Below are 18,368 nucleotides of genomic sequence, written 5' to 3'. Positions count from 1 at the left end.
ACATTTTTCTTTAGATTGAATGAAGGTTTTATACACTACTCTAAATGTTTTTTTTTGCTTTGTTTGTGCTTTATGTACCTACAAAGTTACCGAATTTTATATGTAAAGCGTCAAGTAATTATAACGGACTAACTAATAGTTAATTAACGAATTGTGTGTTTTTTTATTTACATACAAAATTATAGTTTTCGCCAGGCACAAAACTTTAAGCTAAATGTTGTGGCGTGGTAACGGTCCGTGTCATCCAGTCAGCTTTAAACAGGAAACGGGGTGCAGGATGTACAGGATATGCGAACTATGACATGACACCGGAAGAGGTGGAGTAGATACACTGGTTTGTGGAGCGTGGAAATGGACAAACCGCAGCAGTATCGTTATTCCGGAGGGTCACAACATGCACCTTCGCCTGCGCCTCCACCGAATATGTTACCGAGAGGAGACTTTTCTGCAGCACCTGCACCCGAGGGATGGGATGTTTACCCGCAGCACCAGGCTCAGGCGGTTCCACACCGTCACTGGGCCCCGTTTCCTTCAGCAAGACCACCGCTGCCCCCCGGATCTCCTCATGTTTATCCTCCTCATCCTCCCTTCGACCCCAGCAGACCTCCTCCTGGCTATTTCACCACATCTCCAGCACCGACACCTTCTTCTCCCGCAGCCCTACAACCTGGACACGGCGAGGATCCACCATGCTTTCACCCACCCCACAGAGACTACCAGTCTAACATGGAGAACTACCCCAGAGGACATTTTGATCAGAGTGGCAGCTTTTCAAACTCTGCTCCTCCATCATATCCGCCTAGCTTTCAAACTAATAACAACATCCTGGCTCATAGTTACCCGGTGACCCATCGTAACCAAAACTATCCATTACAAGCTCCTCCTGATCACTCTGACAGGAACAGCAACAGATCTAACGCGGATGCTTGGCAGAGAAAACAAGACGGGCAGTGGATTAATGCTTTCTTACGCAGAAGACAAACTGCACCAGCCTCTGCCAAGCCTTCTGCTCCAAAGCAGTCTGTGTCTGATTTCAGACAGAAGTTGTACACTGCGCTTAAAATGCTCTCCGAGCTCTCTGACGTGTGCCAAACCCTAAAAACCAACCTTGAGAACGAAAACGCGTGGACAGACTCGTACTCGAGAGCAGTGGAGCTGAAGAGCAGTCTGGAGGAAAGCCTGAAGACTCTGAACGAACCTGGTAGAGTGGACATGGTGAGGAAGAAACTGGCTTTGATCAAGAAGAAGCGAGCACGCATGCGCAGGAAGAAAGCCGAGCACGAGGAGGAGATAAAGGAGCAAGAAGCACGAGCCGCAGAGAAAGAGGCAGCTATCGATAAGCACCAGATGAAGAAGATACAAGAAATCGAAGAAAAAAACCGGGTGAGAAATGTGTATTATACAGATACATGCAGTAGGGGGTGCTCTAGTGTTTAGAATGGAGAATTTGATTCCTGATCTACACAAAACAACACGCTTCATGCAATTAGCCAATCAGAACACGGCACTCTGAGTTGGCTCCACCCCTATTTCACCCCCTGAAATGCACACATATTCCACATGGTTTTCTTCTGGGTTCTCTGGTTTCCTTGCACCTCTGAAAAACATGCCGGTGGTTCAGTTGGCTACACTAAGTTCCCTGCGTGTGTGTGTGTGTGTGGTGATGATGGACTGACATCCCAGTCCCGACATGAATTCTACCTGAGACATGACTGGTGCTGAAAAGAGCTTCTTTAGTTTAATACTTAAGCTATAAAGCTAATCTGGGTAACATATAAGGATATTTTCCAGCCACTAGTTTAGCGTCGTCACACGGCCTGCTTTTAATCCCTGTCGAGTTTTGTGGTTCATGGCTTGTTTATGTGGTTTCAGACATTGTATAATACACTGTTATTTATAAAAAAGGGGCCAAAGAACATCACAGAGCTAAAAACGGTAGCAGCAGATGTTCTGCAGTTGAATCATTTTCCTTCCTTCCTGTGTTAAAACTAACAACGGTGTATGTTAAGTCCTAGGCATGCCTTATAACAAGGTTTGAGAAATCCATAGTACAGCCTTGCGTTTTGAAGAGGAACACATGTCCTGAGTGATTCGGATTTTTGTTCCCGAATGCAGGAGCGGGAACTGAAGCTGGCGGCTGATTCGGTGCTCTCTGAAGTCAGGAGGAAGCAAGCTGATGCCAAGAGAATGCTAGACATCCTCAAAGCTCTGGAAAAGCTGCGGAAACTGCGCAAAGATGCTGCCTCCCGAAAAGGTAAATGATTGATTTCTTTTTAATTTTTACATAATAATAAAAAGAAATATTTGTTTACATATATATCTATACGCTTGTATATTCTGACAGCTGACTCTACTGCCTTTTTTCTCCCCCAGGCATGTTTCCGGAGAAGGAGAGTGACGAGGTGTTTGAGGGCCACTTGACGCGGCTCAGGAGTCTGATCAGGAAACGCACAGCTGTCTACGGGGCCGAGGAGAAAGCACTGAGGGTCATGCTGGAGGGAGAGCAAGAAGAGGAGCGCAAACGTGATCACGAGAAGCGGCAAAAAAAAGAGAGAGAGAAGCTGCTGCAGAAAAAGCGGGAGATCAACACCATGCTATTTGGAGGTAATTTCCAGTAAAGGTTTTGTTTGTTGATTCCTCTAAGAAGCTCACACAGTGCGAGAGGAAATATTTCTCCTGTTATAATATGAGTATTTGATCCTGTTTTCATGACTTTTTCTAGCAAGTTGTTTTTCACACTGTTTTTATCAGCAAAACATTTGGTTCAGTTTAGTGAGGTGTGTGTTTGTGTGTGTTGGTTCTTACATGTACTTCCTTCTACCAGCCGAACTGCCTATTCATCATCCGCTTCAGCCCTACCAAGAGTACTACACCCAGGCAGAGAGCTCCCTGCCGGCGCTCATCCAAATAAGGTGAAGAATTTTCCGGCTTTACTTTATAACCGAATCGATTTGCCCTCATTCTTCACCTGTGTCTAATCTCTTAGCAAATCTGATCTCTTTAGCTATTCATTAATTTCTTCTTTAATGTCTTTGCTGAGATTTTCGGGTTAGGCCGTCATACTAATTAGCAATTTCAATAATCTTGAATACTACTGATAGAAACAAACATTTTCTGGTTGAAATGTATACTTTTATTAATTTTTTTTAAATCATATTTTTAATAATAATTACAAACATTAAATAGATTAATGTAGAGGCTCCAAAATGAGCATTAATAATTTCCTTTTTTTTTTTTTGATTGATTGATTGATGGTGTTATGACTTGACTTTAAGCTTTGCTCTTTGACAGGCATAACATTATGACCACCTGCCTAATATTGTGTTGGTCCCCCATTTGCTGCCAAGACAGCCCTGACCCAGCATGCACTGTGTATTCTGACACCTTTCTATCAGAACCTGCATTAACTTTAACAGTAACAGTAGCTAACAGTAGCTCATCTGTTAGATCGGATCACACGGGCCAGCCTTCACTCCCCACGTGCATCAATGACCCTGTCACCGGTTCACCATTGTTCCTTCCTTGGACCACTTTTGATAGATACTGCAGACCAGGAACACCCCACAAGAGCTGCAGATTTGGAGATGCTCTGATCCAGTCGTCTAGGCATCACCATTTGGCTAAATTGACTCGCTCAAATCCTTACGCTTGCCCATTTTTCCTGCTTGTAACACATCAACTTTGAGGACAAAATGTTCACTTGCTGCCTAATATATCCCACCCACTAACAGGTGCCATGATGAGGAGATCATCAGTGTTATTCACTTCACCTGTCAGTGCCCATAATGTTATGCCTGATTGGTGTATATTGTTATTATAGTCATTGTATTGTATTATGTAATTATAATCCTAATTTAATAAGCATGATGTCAGATTATTACTATTGGTTAAGTATATAAGTTTTTGCCAAACACAAAACTAACTGGTGTGTCATCCAGTCAGATTTAAACAGGAAACAGATTAAAGGATGTACAGGAATTGAGAGATGGTGGAATTTCGTGGTAGATACACTGCAGCAGAAGGCTGGCGTTTCAGCATGGATAAAGTAAAGTCAGCATTTCATGTTTTCTGAGTTACCAAGTGTTCTGTTTCTCTTTTATGTCTTTTACCCTAGGAGAGAATGGGATCAATTTTTGGTTCATGCAGATCACCCTGATGGGTCCTCCATTCCTCAGGGATGGGTTCTACCAGATCCTCCAGCAGATGACATCTGGGCCACGGCTCTGGAGAAATGAATGTTTGTTTAAAAAACCATGTCCATTTCATTGCTGACTGATATTTCACACATTGGACTATGACTTGCTGCTTTTTTATAGTGTACCAATATCCTACTAAAGGTAGCTATTATTTATTGTGCTATGTAAATATTACTAAGAATAAAGTGAGTTGTTTGTCTTGAGCGAGTATTTGTGACTGTGGTTTCTTTGGAAAAGCTAAGCCGAGGAGAGATCAGCCCAGGAAGTTCTCCAGAATTAGCCACAAACCGTGTTGACTAGCAACGGTGCAACTTGGTGATCGCACATGGAGCTTGGAAATTTTTTCTCAGGAATGTTAATAGTGGTTATTCCGGCTGTGCAGTGTTTACGTCTAATCATTACAGTAGGATCATCTTCAGAAAAACATTTTTAATGCCAAAATGTCTGTCTTTTGTAGTCAAATTTTCCTTGCTGTCTTGAAATCTGCTGTATTTGATATAAACGATGAAAACAGGCTCAGGTAAACAGCTGATGGTGAGCTGTTATGTCAGTGGATTAGTGGAGCAGAGGGTTATCCCTTTAAGCAGGCTGACAATAACATCACAAGCACACACAGCTTTGGCTCTGAGACCACACGCACTCCAGAAAACACAGGTGGGTGATTTTGATGCATGTGTTATGCTTGGGTGTAACATTTTCAAGTTTTGCTTGTTATTTTGCTTTATAGATGCTTTCCAGTGTAAAGTGTTTTTTTAGGGAAGGACATTGATTGACTGTAAGATGGTGTTTGGGTTTGTATAGGCACTTGTTTACAAAACAGGTCTTCAACAGTTTTTGTCTATAAATGGTCTAGCCTGAAAGCCAGTCCTGTAAACTGTCCTTTGTTTGTAATCCTGTCTAGACGCATCTGAAAACTTGTCTGTGTCCTTACATATTTTTATTGGGTAACACAATCCACTTTATAGTGTTTGGGGTGATTTCTGCTTTAACAAAGTCTGTCTACTGACCTTAAAGTAATCATATTCTTAAAGCTGTTCTGAATTAAAACGATGCGGTGTAGATCCAGATGCAGTTCACTTCAATATGTAACCTGTTATAGGTTTTGAAGACCAGACAGTCAGTCTTCTTGCTCTTGTTTCTCATATGATCTGAATGTGAAATTCTCTCTTTTACATGGATAGCAGTTCCAAATCTACTGGATTTGCAAGTCACCTGACTTCTTGAACCTTCTGGCCCGGCTTCATGAGAAGGAAAACAATTTAGGAGATTTTACTGAGCATCTGGCCTGGTTTAAAGGTCTGAAACCATCTGCTTCGTGTAGTTTCAAAGCAGCAGGATCAGTGAAGGGTCCTGAGCTGAAAAGATTTCCCAATATTCTACCATGGGCTTTGTGACAAGGCTTTGGCGGCCATGGTTGTGTCTGTAGTTGTCCTAGATCGTTAGGTTGAGGCAGTAAAAGCTGACTGTCCATCCAGATGTAAGCTGCCATTTGTATTCTGATCATGACAGCAGTTCCCCAGATCTTTCATCAGCAGCATTTCTAAGAGGAAGTGTGTCACGTCAGTTGATACCTGCAAGTCAGATGGTGAAGGCTGTATAATCTCTAATCCCTTAATCCTCTGTCTGCATCCACAATATTGTGATTAAGGCATGAAACCCAGCAGGATGGGATTTTTTTTAGAAGCAATTTAGGGGAAGATCGGCTGCTTCTGCAATGCTTTTAGGAAAAACAATGCCAGCTGCTGTAGCTTTAGTCTAAATCAGAGCAATATAAACATCTCTTTAATACAATTCTACTGATTGTCTTTTCAGTGAAAGGGAGAATGTCTTGGCTGGATGAAGTACCCATCAAAATCCCTCTGGGCTTGCTTGACGAGGTCAAAGAGGAGGTGGGACTTGTCACAACTCCAGAAATCATCGTGCCAGACTGTTTAAAGATCCTCCAGGAAACAGAGGTTGTTACATTTTGGTGATCTACAGTATGATTTGCCATGTCCTGCTAGCTTCTTCAGTTAGTTCTTCAAGGCTTCATAATGATATGTAAGCTATTTATATTTACAAGAGAATTTAAACAGTAATTGGCCATTTTTTAAAAAAAACTCCACAAAATTCCACACTTGGATATTCTACCTTCTTATTGCTTGCTGGCATTGAAGTCTTTGACTAAGCTAAGTAGCGTTTCTATGTAGCTTGCTTACCGAGTAATGCTACTCAAGTTAGCTTCATGAAATTTGCCTCTAACATTAGCAAGTGATGTTAGTACAATATGTATGGAGCCTGTCCTATGCCATTTTGTTGCAGGGCATCACACACACATACATTCATACACTTGTACACAACTAGAGAAAATTCAGCAGAGTCAGCCCATGTACTGGCGTGTTTTCGGAAGATAGGAGGAAACCAGAGGACCCAGAAGAATCACACATGGAAAGACAGAACCGGCGATGTGAGACAGCAAGACTACTCACTGCACAACTGTACCACCCTCGAAACTAACCTTTTATAGTGCATTACTTCTCAAGATTCTCTGTATTTTATTTTTTCAGATTTGTCAGGGTTTGTTCATTATACACATTCTTAAGATCTCACCTAGGGCCACACAGACAGTCCAGCTGTGCGGATCTGTAATCAGTCTGATTTCAAATTATAGCCAAAAGACAGTTCTATCAATCTCTCTTAACTGAATTATGTCATCCTTCTGGACTTCGAGATTCATTTCTCAAAGCATGTTGTTCTTGGAAATTCTTTTCTGGACTTTGATAGCGCTGGCTTCACTTTTGGATCAGTGGATTTGAACTAGAACATCTGCTGGCTCTAACGGTTTGCTCCTTTAATTTAATTATATCTAAGCAGCAGCAGCAGGATGTAAAAAAGAGATGGATCACTCATAGGGGTGTTGATGTGCTGGCAATGCAGTGCTCTTTATTTACCTTAGAGGCCTACTCTCAACATGGCTGGCAACTTGTTTTTGGCAAGTTTGTTTAAATTGAAGTACTGCTCAGAACACGAGGTTCAATTCGGCATTACGACTGTTGGCAGATGACTGTTCTTCATATCTGATAGCGTTGTGCTTTCTTGACTAAATACCAAAACACGTCAGTTCAGATGCTTTGCCATAAATGTGAGTGGAGAGCCAATCGCATCTTATCTGATCTGAAATGAGCTTGTGAGAGCCTTTTATGGAAAAGGTAGTGCTGTGTTTCATTCAAGCTCCCTCTCATACTTTTCTTTGTCCATCCAGAACCAACATTTGGTGTCTATATTAAATGGGAATGAATGGACAAGACTGTTGAGATTGGCTGGAGTTTTGATTTGCCCTTCGAATGACTTTGTTGAGGTTCTCTCAGTCATCATATTGTTGAGGGCAAGGAAGAAATATAGATTATGTCCAGTGGGATTCAAATTGCATTACAGCATATCTTACATCCATGCTGTGTTATATACTCTGGCATGCTGACAGAATTCAAACAGGAAATTGCATGAATTACTTCATTCAGCATTTCAAACACTCGGTTCATCAAGCATCTGGGCTACTTCAAATATTATTTCAATGGCGAGTGGTGAACTTTTTAACTATATGTTAAGGGTTTCACTTCTTCTGTATGAATATAAAGCTTAGTTGTCACAAAGTCTGAGGTAATGCTTGTGATATGCAAAGGTTTCTTGTTTGTCTCTTGTATTGACAGTATGTCTTCAGTCTGGAGAACTGGGTTCTGACAGGTCTGCAGGGTGGCTACAGTGTGCCGAACAATCATAACCCGAACGCACCCTCTAAGTTGGCAGCGACTTGCCCTCCATACTGGATGCTGTTCAGCAGTCCGCAACAGAGCAGACTGGCTAGCCGCTGGAACAGTGACTTCTGGGAGCCCAATCCTCGACGACGCAGCCACAGTCTTAATGCGACTCACTACCAGGCTATGAATGACGGAGTCACGTTCAACATTTCCAATTCAGATGATGGTGATGATGACTCTTCTGATAATGAAGAGGCTTCTGTCACAAAACTAAAAAGTATAAATTCAGGCTTAAGGAGGCCGCAACATGAAGGTAGGTTGAGATCACATCTCAACCTACCTTCATGTTGCGGTGTTTCCTCACAGCAGCACTCCAGCACCCTACAGTGCTCTCTACCAAATTTGGAAGCACGAGGAAGGAACATGTGGAAAATGCAGAACCATGGAGATTCATTTCCAAGCCAACAACAATTGACCTTTGGGCATACAACACCCATGACACAGGTCAGCAAGGTGCACCTTTAAATGAGATTTTAATAGCTTTAAACAAATTTTGGTTATTTATTTTTGAAGGAATTATTATTTATTTATGGTCAGTCATACTTGAACATCAAATCCTTCCTTGAGTCTGATGGAGACTTCAATGTCACTTACCCACTCTTTCTTCTCTGTAAAGGTTTAAGCCTGCAATAGTTGCCCTCATAATTCAAACACAGAAGTACAGTACTAACAGCAGTACCCATGTGATTAGTTTATTTTCTCACCCCAGAATGAGCTATACAGTAGCCCTGTGCTAAATTTATTTTCTGTTAGGGTTAACCTTTAGGCTATTTTCGGTTAGTAGTGTTAGCTATTGATAGTGCTGACTTTCAGGTGACATCATTCTCCTAGCTATTTTCATTTCTTAATCAATCCACATTTCTAAGCTGTCCCTAAAGATCGAAGTGGCTAATTATAACCAGTGTAAAGACCTTTCCTGGAATCTGCCCATGTTGCCACAGGTTGGTTTGGATTAGCACATGGAAAGGCCCAATGACATGTAATTCTAACCAAGGCTGGGTTTCAAGGTCAGTGTTGAGGTGAACTATCAACTATCAAGGTCTATGACATCACCAACATAATATGTCCCATACAGTACATTACTGTATAAAGACAAATACTGTAAAAACTAAATAAATAAATCAAAGCACAATAAAACTTAAAATTTCTCCACTAACAGTCCATGACTGACAGGACCATACAGGATCTCTTTAATTGCAAACAACAAAACATTATGTTCAGGTGAAATATATACAGCAGTAATATAGTTACATTTATTTGGAAATACAAGTCATTATAATAATAAAAAGTAGCACTGCTGCAGTCTGTCACTATACATTTTTTTTTTTATTGTGAATTTCTTGGCAACAGTGCAGTGTTTCCCTTCTTCCTCTCTCTTGTGGAAACTAACTTTCCAAACCAATGTTGTTGTTTTCCCTCCAGTCTCCAGGCCTGAACTCCAGCGTGCCCCTGGCCCCCACACGGCCCCTCGGTTCCCATGCGACAGTCCATGACTCCTCTGTGGAACTGCTCTCAGCTCTCAGCCCTGAAGAACAGCAGCTTTTGGAGGCTGTAACGGAGCATGGATACCCACTACGGACAGCCATCATCGCCTTGCAGAAAACGGGCCATAGGAGCCCAGACCAGGTTGGTGGGGTCTGACGAGTAATGGTTTGTTAACATTATTGCCATATGTACATACAGCCATTCATTTCAAACCTAAAGTGCTTACAATATTTGTAAATGGAATATATATATTTGCACACTGTAGAATGAATCTGGGAATTTTACCCTCTTTAGTAGGAACAGATTGACAACCACATATGGAAGAAGGTTTGGCAATGTGGATTGTGCTGTATTAATCATGCACACAAGTTTTATGCCTGAATAATAATGACACCAATAATGCAGTGGTATGTTATGTAATATAGTGATATTATTTTTGTAGTTGTTTTGAGAATGGTTTAAAAAACATGGTCACTAACAAGGGTAATCTGATAATACTGCGATTTGGCTTCATAACCCTCTGGTCACTAGTATGGCTATGGAAGAAGATGAATGGAAACTCAGCTCAATGCAAAATCTCTCTTAGGTGAGTCTGGAATATATACGCCAGTATAACCAGTATACAGTACACATCCCTGCTCTGATAGAGTGGTCATGATACTTTTCAGAGGCTTGGATTACATTACCCACAATGTCTTTGGGAACTCTTTATGTAATAACATCCTTTGTGGTCTTGAAAAGTCCTTTACTTTAACCTTTGTTCCAACAATTATGTAATCTATTAACTTATAACCAAGTAGTGTTTTCAGAATTATGGCCAAATATGTACTAGGATCCAGTTCCTTGAATTTCCTGGTACAGCTTTTGACTATAAAGACATTTGGCCAGGTATACTGCTTTTAAAGAGATGTATTTATAACGCTGCCCTCATTGTGACCTCACTGGATGCATGTTTCCAGTCTTTATATCATATGGTAGAGACAGTACCAAAGTCCATTACTGTAAATAAATCCTTGCAATAATGCATGGAAATTGAATACATTTTTTTGCTATGAGGTCTTTATATAATACTTTCCATTTCCACTGCCAGATGTTTTATTTACCTACCTGTTCCTTCACTGTGTACTTCAGTGAAGCTCCTTGTTCAGGAAACAACATCTGGTTTCAGGTACTTTAATCTAATTCTGGTCATGATGAGTGTGTACAAATAGCATACCACAGCAAAATAAATACCATATCTTCCTGAAGTTTCCACCACTAGCTACATTAACTGTTCTTGGTGTCCAAGAGGGTGGAAATGAGTAATATACAAAACCTGTATGAAAATAGAAAATCAGCTTTAAATTGTGATGCTAAAATTGCAGGGAATGTTATTTAGAATATTACTGTGGCTTTGTGGTAGCAGCATTGCTCTGGCTAAAGAAGGTTTTAAAGGAGCTGTTTCATGTAATTTAAACCTTCTGCTGCCTGCGAGGTGAATTGCAATTCCAATGAAATGTTGATCATTCCCATTCCTTACATCAACCAAATGTACCCCCTCTATTGAAACTGCTTCATCAGTTGTGAAACAAATATAAGTCTAATCAACATGGTGATTTCTCAGTTTGTAATCAGATACTGACTGTCATAATGTCCATCAAAACGGAGAAGAGTACTTAGCCACTCCACAGATAACAGAGACAAACCTAATAAAATGACACTTATAACAAGAGAATAGTGTGTATTAATCAGCAATTATTTCTTCATCGATGTTGGTGGGAACATAGATCATTCAAGTGAAGAGACAAAAATTAGTCTGGTTTGTCAAATTTACCTCAAGACATGAGATTGATGTGAATAATGTTGGTAATCAAAATGAGAACTCATTTCTAATTGTAAACATATTGAACTAATGTTGTTTTCCCATAAGTAGAATAGGCTATAAATGTAAAGGTAGGCGGGGTATCTGTGAATGGAATTAGAATTAAATATTTCAATTCAATTTCATTTTAAATTGAAAATAGTTTTCAGAACTACTGCATTTAAAACTTTATACACTATATTGCCAAAAGTTTTGGAACACCCCTCCAAATCATTGAATTCAGGGGTTGGGCTCGGCCCCTTAGTTCCAGTGAAAGGAACTCTTCATGCTTCCGCATACCAAGACATTTTGGACAATTTCATGTTCCCAACTTTGTAGGAACAGTTTGGGGATGACCCCTTCCTGTTCCAACATGACTGAGCACCAGTGCACAAAGTAAGGTCACATAGGTACAAAGACATGGATGAGTGAGTTTGGTGTGGAGGAACTTGACTGGCCTGCACCAGTTGAGTCCTGTCCCCCAACCTGATAGAACACCTTTGGGATTAATTAGAGTGGAGGCTGTGAGCCATGCCAAAAGTGGGACGTCTGCCTTTACATGCACATGCATTTAATATGGAGTTGGCCCTCCCTTAGTAGCTATAACAGTTTCAACTCTTCTGGGAAGGCTGTCCACAAGATTTGGAAAGCAGTGTGTGAAAAGGAGTGTGTTTATGGGAATTTTTGACCATTCCTCTAGAAGTGCATTTGTGAGGTCAGGTACCGATGTTGGACGAGAAGACCTGGCTCACAATTTCTGCTCTAATTCATAACAAAGGTGTTCTATTGGGTTGAGGTCGGGACTCTATGCATGCCAGTAAAGTTCATGGAACAGGAAGGAGTCATCCCCAAACTGTTCACACAAAGTTTGGGAGCATGAAATTGTCCAAAATGTCTTGGTATGCTGAAGCATTAAGAGTCCAAGCCCAACCCCTGAATAACAACACCTGAATTCAGTGATTTGGAGGGGTGTCCCAAAACTTTTGGTAATACAGTGTATGTAGAATTTAGCTAAATTTGAACATAAGTGGTTTTCCCATTCCACCTTAAGGAACTACCCAATCATATACTATATGGCCAGATTATGTGGACATCTAACCATTATATCTTTATCTGTTGCAACAAAGATGGAGGTGTCCAGAATATCTTCAGATGTTATAGAATTATTATTTCCCTTTCCTGGAACTGAAATTCCCAGACCTTGGGGTCAGTTTTGGATGTTATAAATTGCACATTCAAAAATAAGAGTTATAGTTCAAAATGCTAAATTTAAGTTCAAATGAACTGATGCCAGCAGTCTTTGGGATTTCTATTCGTTGTACAGTGTTCCAGTCAGCTTGTTAACAGCAGGCAGTAGGGTGAGCAAGATGATCAGAGCTGAATCAACAGCTCATACTGATCAGCTGACTAATCAGACTATCATCGCTCTCACGTTCCACTCTACTTCTTCGGTTTCATTCTTTTTAAAGCCACAGGAACCACCATGCAGCCAGGTTCATCATTGTTGCTGTAGATATGGAAGATAAATGAGTTTCTAGTGTTTTATCTTTGAGGTGATGACCTGTGCCAGGTACTAAATCTCTCCAAAGAGTATTCATTTTAAAATAAATAAATAATACGATGGTAATGATAGTAAGTTTTCAGACATGGCAAAGTCAGGACAGAGGAGTTTGTGGACTTTAAATAAAATGACAAGTTGTGTTTTATGTCTTATAAACTCCAAAGAGGAAAAAAGTCTGTTTCGAGCTGTCATAGTCTGTTATTGATTGAACTAACTTCTTTTAACCATTGAAATAACTGTTAAACATAACTGATATAATAAATGATGTGTGTTCTTTAATAATTAGGAATTTGTAACTGTTGGCAAAATGCTGTAGTACAACAGGAATAAAATACTACAATTACACCTCATTACTGTTGATTATTTTCCTATAACAGCATGGCCCAAAGTGTTTTATTGCTGTTATTGTTGTCCTAGTGGGTAACGATGGTACAAAATGGTAACCAGATAAATGGATGTTTTCCTTTTCCAGATCTTGAGTTACCTGGTGGCATGTGACCATCTGTGTGAACTTGGCTATGATGAGAGTCAAGTAGAGGAAGCTCTGGAGATGTTTCAGAACTGTGAGACAAAGGTAACTGTTTGATATCCTAAATACAAAACATATTTTTATGATTACTTTCAAATGTGTTTTACTGATTAAAAATTGCAAAATTCCTTTTTAGTCAGTTCTTTTACGTTACCTGAACCTGTTGTAAGACTATTGATGACTCTCGTGCATTGATTTAGTAGTGGTGCTGAAACGTTTTTCATTTTTTTGGGTCTGTATTTTAGGCCAAGGAGTTTCTTCACCTCCTCACTCAGTTTCATGAGATGGGGTTTCAGCAAAATACTATCAAAGAAGTCCTGCTGATGCATGGGAACCACCGCGACCATGCCCTGGAGGAGCTCATGATGCATTTCACCTGATCAACTCAGCCAAGCATTACATTTTTCTATGTTGATGTTGGCGTACATTTAAAGCTGAGAACTGTGGCCTTGATCGATGCATTATGCACAGCTCTTATATGGAAGGAAGTTCTCCAACATAGAGCATTAGATATCTGATTTTGTTAATTCTATAAATATATTTATTGATTTCATATCATTTGTCAATTGTATTATAAACGTAATTTTTCAAATCACGACACACACATACATACATGTATAAACACATATGTCTATACCTATATAAAGGAAAAATATATGTTTATTTTATTTAATCAGTATAATTGTTCTTTCATGAGGCATCTCCATGCACAAAAGTGGCTATGATTTTGATGAAATGTCCACAGATAAGCTTTTTAGTCACCTTTAGGATGGAAGATCATTAAAATGAACTGTTCCTCAAAGAACACTTGGCTGACAATGTATGATATGAAACAATGATCACTCTGCTTCTAATTCCCTGCCACCAAAGGAGTCCTGAAAAAATATGAGCTTTTAAACAAGGTTTAACCAGCTCCTTCATTTGTCAAGTTGTTGGAATATTTGCAATATTTCTTCAAAGAAAGAAAAAAAGAAAGAAAATATGTTTTGTTCTCATGAATTGTTTAGATGAATAGCAGTCTCTGGGAATGTATGAGATGTTTTCTCAGTGAAATGCATTAACGAATGTTGTTTATCACTTGACTCTGTATCACAAATAAAAAGGAAATGGTTTTTTTAAGGACATTTTTTTTGAGAATTTTAGTAGAATTCATCAGGAACTCCTTTCACATGGGGGGACAGTGAAAGGAGATCTTTCATAGAAATATTTTTGGTGTAATGTTGTGTTGATGCTTGTTTTGTAGCCCTAGAAACAAATTTTGCATGGAGAGCAGTATTATGGAAACTACTTCATTTTTCAAAATAGTCTGCATTTAGTCTCAATTATACAGTCATTTGTCCATTGACAGTTACAACACATTTGTTATTGATCTAAACTTTTTATTCATTCATTGACATTCCTGGGTTCACCAGACACAGGGTGGAAATATATCCTGGATTTGGATCACAGTCCATTGCAGGGCACAATGCACACACATTCTCGCATTCATTCACATCCAGGGGCAATTTAATGGAGCCAAACCACCCTCCAACCAGTATGTTTTGGGAGGTGGGAGTGAACCAGTGAACTTGGAGCAAAATCAGGAGGACATTGGGAGAACATGCAACTCAACACGAATATCAAGTATATGGAGAAATAGCTAAATTAATTTTAGTCATGATGTAGATACACTATGCCTTAAATAAACAAGGAAATATGAAAAAAGACTTATCTCAAGTCTGAATTCGGATGAAATGGTTATAGTGTGGTCAATAATAGCAGTCTACAGAAGAGCTTGGAAGGACGTGAGAGGATGCAGTAAAAATTTGGCTATTTGTCAAATCTTCCTTTCCCAGAGGCTCTTTGGTTTTCTTTGGCAGTCTCAGGAGAAAAGTCCACATGGAGCCAATTCTTGGAAAGCCTGTCATCTCTTTTTTTGTCCTCCATTTGTTGTCCTCAATGGCATACTCTACCGTTGCTCTGCGGTTCACCGTAAAAACAGAATCACCTCTAACCACTGCTGTGAATAAAGCTCCTTTGCTGTTCTCATACTGACCTGACATAGCTGTCCACTGACCTGAGGTCAGGTTATAACAGTCAATCATGCATCTCAAGAAGTCATCGCATGGTCCATTCCTCATCACGTACAAATTGTCCCTGTGTGCCACCATACAATGCCCATAACTTTGATGTCTTATCAGCGTGGTCACTAGACTCCACTCATCCCTGTCTACTAGGTACTCGTAGATCTCGGTGGCATCTTTTGGTTTCCACAGACAAATGAATATCCTGCTCATGGTGTTGGTGCAAGCTACAGCAGAAGCAGGTCTTGGAAGATGAGCAGCCATGTTCCATGTGTCTGTGGCCACGTTATATTTTTCTACAGATGACATGGTGGATCTTTCAAACTCTCCACCAATCACATAAAGATAGCCTTCGTGTCCCACCAGGGTACAGTTATACCGGAGCTGTTGTGGACTTGAAAATGTAGTCCAGGTATCTGAGGCCACATCGTAGCAGAAGCCAGAATCTACAACTTTATTGGTTATGTCATACACGCCCCCGACTATGAAGATCTTGTTATCAAGGACTGCAACTCCAGCCATGGTGGTGCTAGTGTTAAGTGGAAGGTGAGTGAGAACTTTCCAGTCATTCTCAACCTCATCGAAGTAACACACTGTCCTCATAAAGTCCTGAAGCAGCTTAATTGTGGGTGAGTGGGTCCCGATTATAACATATGTACTAGGAATAAGAGATTCAATGTAATCAGTAAGTTCCTTTGGTAGGCACTTTACATCCTCTTTGAGGTCTTGGTACATATCACAAATGAACAAAGCTGCACTCTTGAACAGTTCCCATAAGCCATAAGTGGCAGCTGAATGATAAATGAGGAGGCAGTTATCAGAATTAACAATGTTCACAAGATGCTTAACAAGCAGCTTAACCTGAAGGAAGGCAGCACACTCTACAGCTTCAACAATTTCATCACTATCAAGGAAAGGTCTCTCACCATGAATTACCCGAAGTGCCAGAAGAAAGCCACGAGCGCTCACTACCTGAAGGCATATTTCCTCCTGCTTGCATTCCTTCATTCCTGATTGGAAAAGTGCCCGGAAGTATTCGCAGTTGTCTTCCAGGAGGGTTTTGTCCACTGTGAAAATGTTGCCAGCTAGCCTCAGTCGCACTGCTGCTTTTTCAGAGACTTGAGCTGGACAAGCCATCTTAGTAAGGAGTAACTCCGAGCCAGCGCAGCTGCTAAGCTCCATCGTTGCAACCAGTAATTTTCATCAAAACTTCTGATGGCAGTGAGATTCAGATCATATTGTACTTGCTATTGCAGAGTCATATCTGACTAGCTTGCTCCACATTTGGAAAGAAGACAAATGTACTTGACTGAGTAAACACTGTTTGTGTTTCCCTTAACAGCTACAAGAATAGAATTGGCTATAAATAGAAGCAAAATGCATTGCATGGGTTTCATACATCATCAGTAACCGAGTCTGCTGTACAGAGAGCAGAGACAGATTAATGGGACTGGAGGAGACAGCTATTTTACTCATAATTAATCCCCTTGTGGAATGCAGAGCATGTAAATCTGATACTCACAGGTGCATTACTTGGGGCCACAACAAAAGCGCAATAGCCAAGGTCATGCTTTGTTACATTTCGGACATGCCATTTCTCTCACTCATGTTCACTCAAAATAAAACCTGAACTGAGTTTTAGTTCAGTGATTGAGCACCAATAACACACAGCTTTTAAATATATCACCTGGTAGCCTCAGGTTCCTGTTCTTGGACATTGACCATATTGTTATGTTCTTGAAACCAGTTTGAGAAGACTTCTACTTTGTGACATGGTGCAATATCATGCTGGATGTAGCCAAGTAAATTGTGGCCATGAAGGGGATGCACATAGACAGCAACAATATTCAAATAGGCTGTGGCATTCCATTGAGGATTTACTGGTATTAATGGGCCCAAAACACATGATTATGCACACCATTAAACCACCTTCACCAACTTCGAATGTTGACAGGGCAGGTTGGGTCCATGGATTCATGCTCCTTGTGCCAACTTCTGACCCTAACATCAGCAGAAATCATGATTTATCAGACCAGGCAATGTTTTTTTCCAGGATCAGCTGTCATGTTTGGGTGAATCTGTGCCCACTGGATCCTCAGCTTTCTGCTCTTGGCTGACAGATGTGTAATCTGATGTGGTCGTCTGCTATTGAAGCCGGTCTGCCTCAAGTGTTATGCATTCTGAGAGTCTTTTCTGCTCATCACAAATGCACACAGTGGTTATCCGACTTGGGTTATCTGACATTTCTGTCACCTCAAACCAGTTCTTTGAGCTCTCTCATCAACAAAGTGTTTCTGTCAACAGAGCTGTCTCTCACTGGATGCTTTTTCTTTATTGCTCAATTTTGTGCATGAAAATCCCAGGATATCAGCCGTTATTGAAATACTCAGTGATTAGCTGGCACCAACAAACATGGCATGGTTAAATTCACTGAGATCACACAATCGCCCAATCTGATGTTTGATGTGAATGTGACCTGAAACTGCTGGCCTGTATAGGCATGATTTTATGCATTCTTCCACATGATTGGCTGATTAAATAACTGCATTAATGGTGCCGGTGCACTATTAGTTCCTATAAAAATGGACAGTGATAGAATATTCTGCGTAGTAACCTCTAGCGACTGGTGTGCGTGATCTCAGGAAATCAGTTTCTGAAAAACTCAAACTAACCCATCTGGCACCAATAACCAGGCCACAGACCAAGTCATTGAGATCACATTGTTCTAAATTCTGATGTTTGATGTGAACATTAACTGACTTGCATCTGCATGTTTTTATGCATCTATTCCACAGCGACATAATTAGATAATTGAATGAATGTGCAGATGTACAGGTCCTAATAAAGTTAAAATTGTTCTCATGGCTTTCATCAAATATTTTTTCCATTAATGTCTAATG

General features: G+C 40.3%; 3 protein-coding genes across 3 annotated transcripts; 2 read left to right on the top strand and 1 right to left on the bottom strand.

The window, feature by feature from the left end:
- The first annotated feature begins 288 nt into the window (after positions 1–288).
- pdcd7 (programmed cell death 7) lies at positions 289–4,264 on the top strand. Its single transcript, XM_058401776.1, has 5 exons — positions 289–1,383; positions 2,116–2,254; positions 2,374–2,604; positions 2,825–2,912; positions 4,115–4,264. Exons 1-5 carry the CDS (start codon positions 352–354, stop codon positions 4,233–4,235), a joined length of 1,611 nt encoding a protein of 536 aa, XP_058257759.1. The 5' UTR covers positions 289–351; the 3' UTR covers positions 4,236–4,264.
- Positions 4,265–4,721: 457 nt separating this feature from the next.
- ubap1lb (ubiquitin associated protein 1-like b) lies at positions 4,722–14,507 on the top strand. The gene is made up of 6 exons (XM_058401777.1): positions 4,722–4,850; positions 6,009–6,151; positions 7,883–8,434; positions 9,413–9,616; positions 13,349–13,450; positions 13,651–14,507. Exons 2-6 carry the CDS (start codon positions 6,020–6,022, stop codon positions 13,783–13,785), a joined length of 1,125 nt encoding a protein of 374 aa, XP_058257760.1. The 5' UTR covers positions 4,722–4,850; positions 6,009–6,019; the 3' UTR covers positions 13,786–14,507.
- A 305-nt stretch (positions 14,508–14,812) lies between these two features.
- Positions 14,813–16,741, bottom strand: kbtbd13a (kelch repeat and BTB domain containing 13a). The gene has a single exon (XM_058401359.1). It carries the CDS (start codon positions 16,648–16,650, stop codon positions 15,154–15,156), a length of 1,497 nt encoding a protein of 498 aa, XP_058257342.1. The 5' UTR covers positions 16,651–16,741; the 3' UTR covers positions 14,813–15,153.
- Positions 16,742–18,368: the final 1,627 nt, after the last annotated feature.

This window comes from Hemibagrus wyckioides, linkage group LG10 (genome assembly GCF_019097595.1).
Source record: "Hemibagrus wyckioides isolate EC202008001 linkage group LG10, SWU_Hwy_1.0, whole genome shotgun sequence".
Taxonomy (NCBI): domain Eukaryota; kingdom Metazoa; phylum Chordata; class Actinopteri; order Siluriformes; family Bagridae; genus Hemibagrus; species Hemibagrus wyckioides.
The sequence above is the reverse complement of the archived record's forward strand: the minus strand, read 5'-3'. Positions and strand labels throughout refer to the sequence as shown.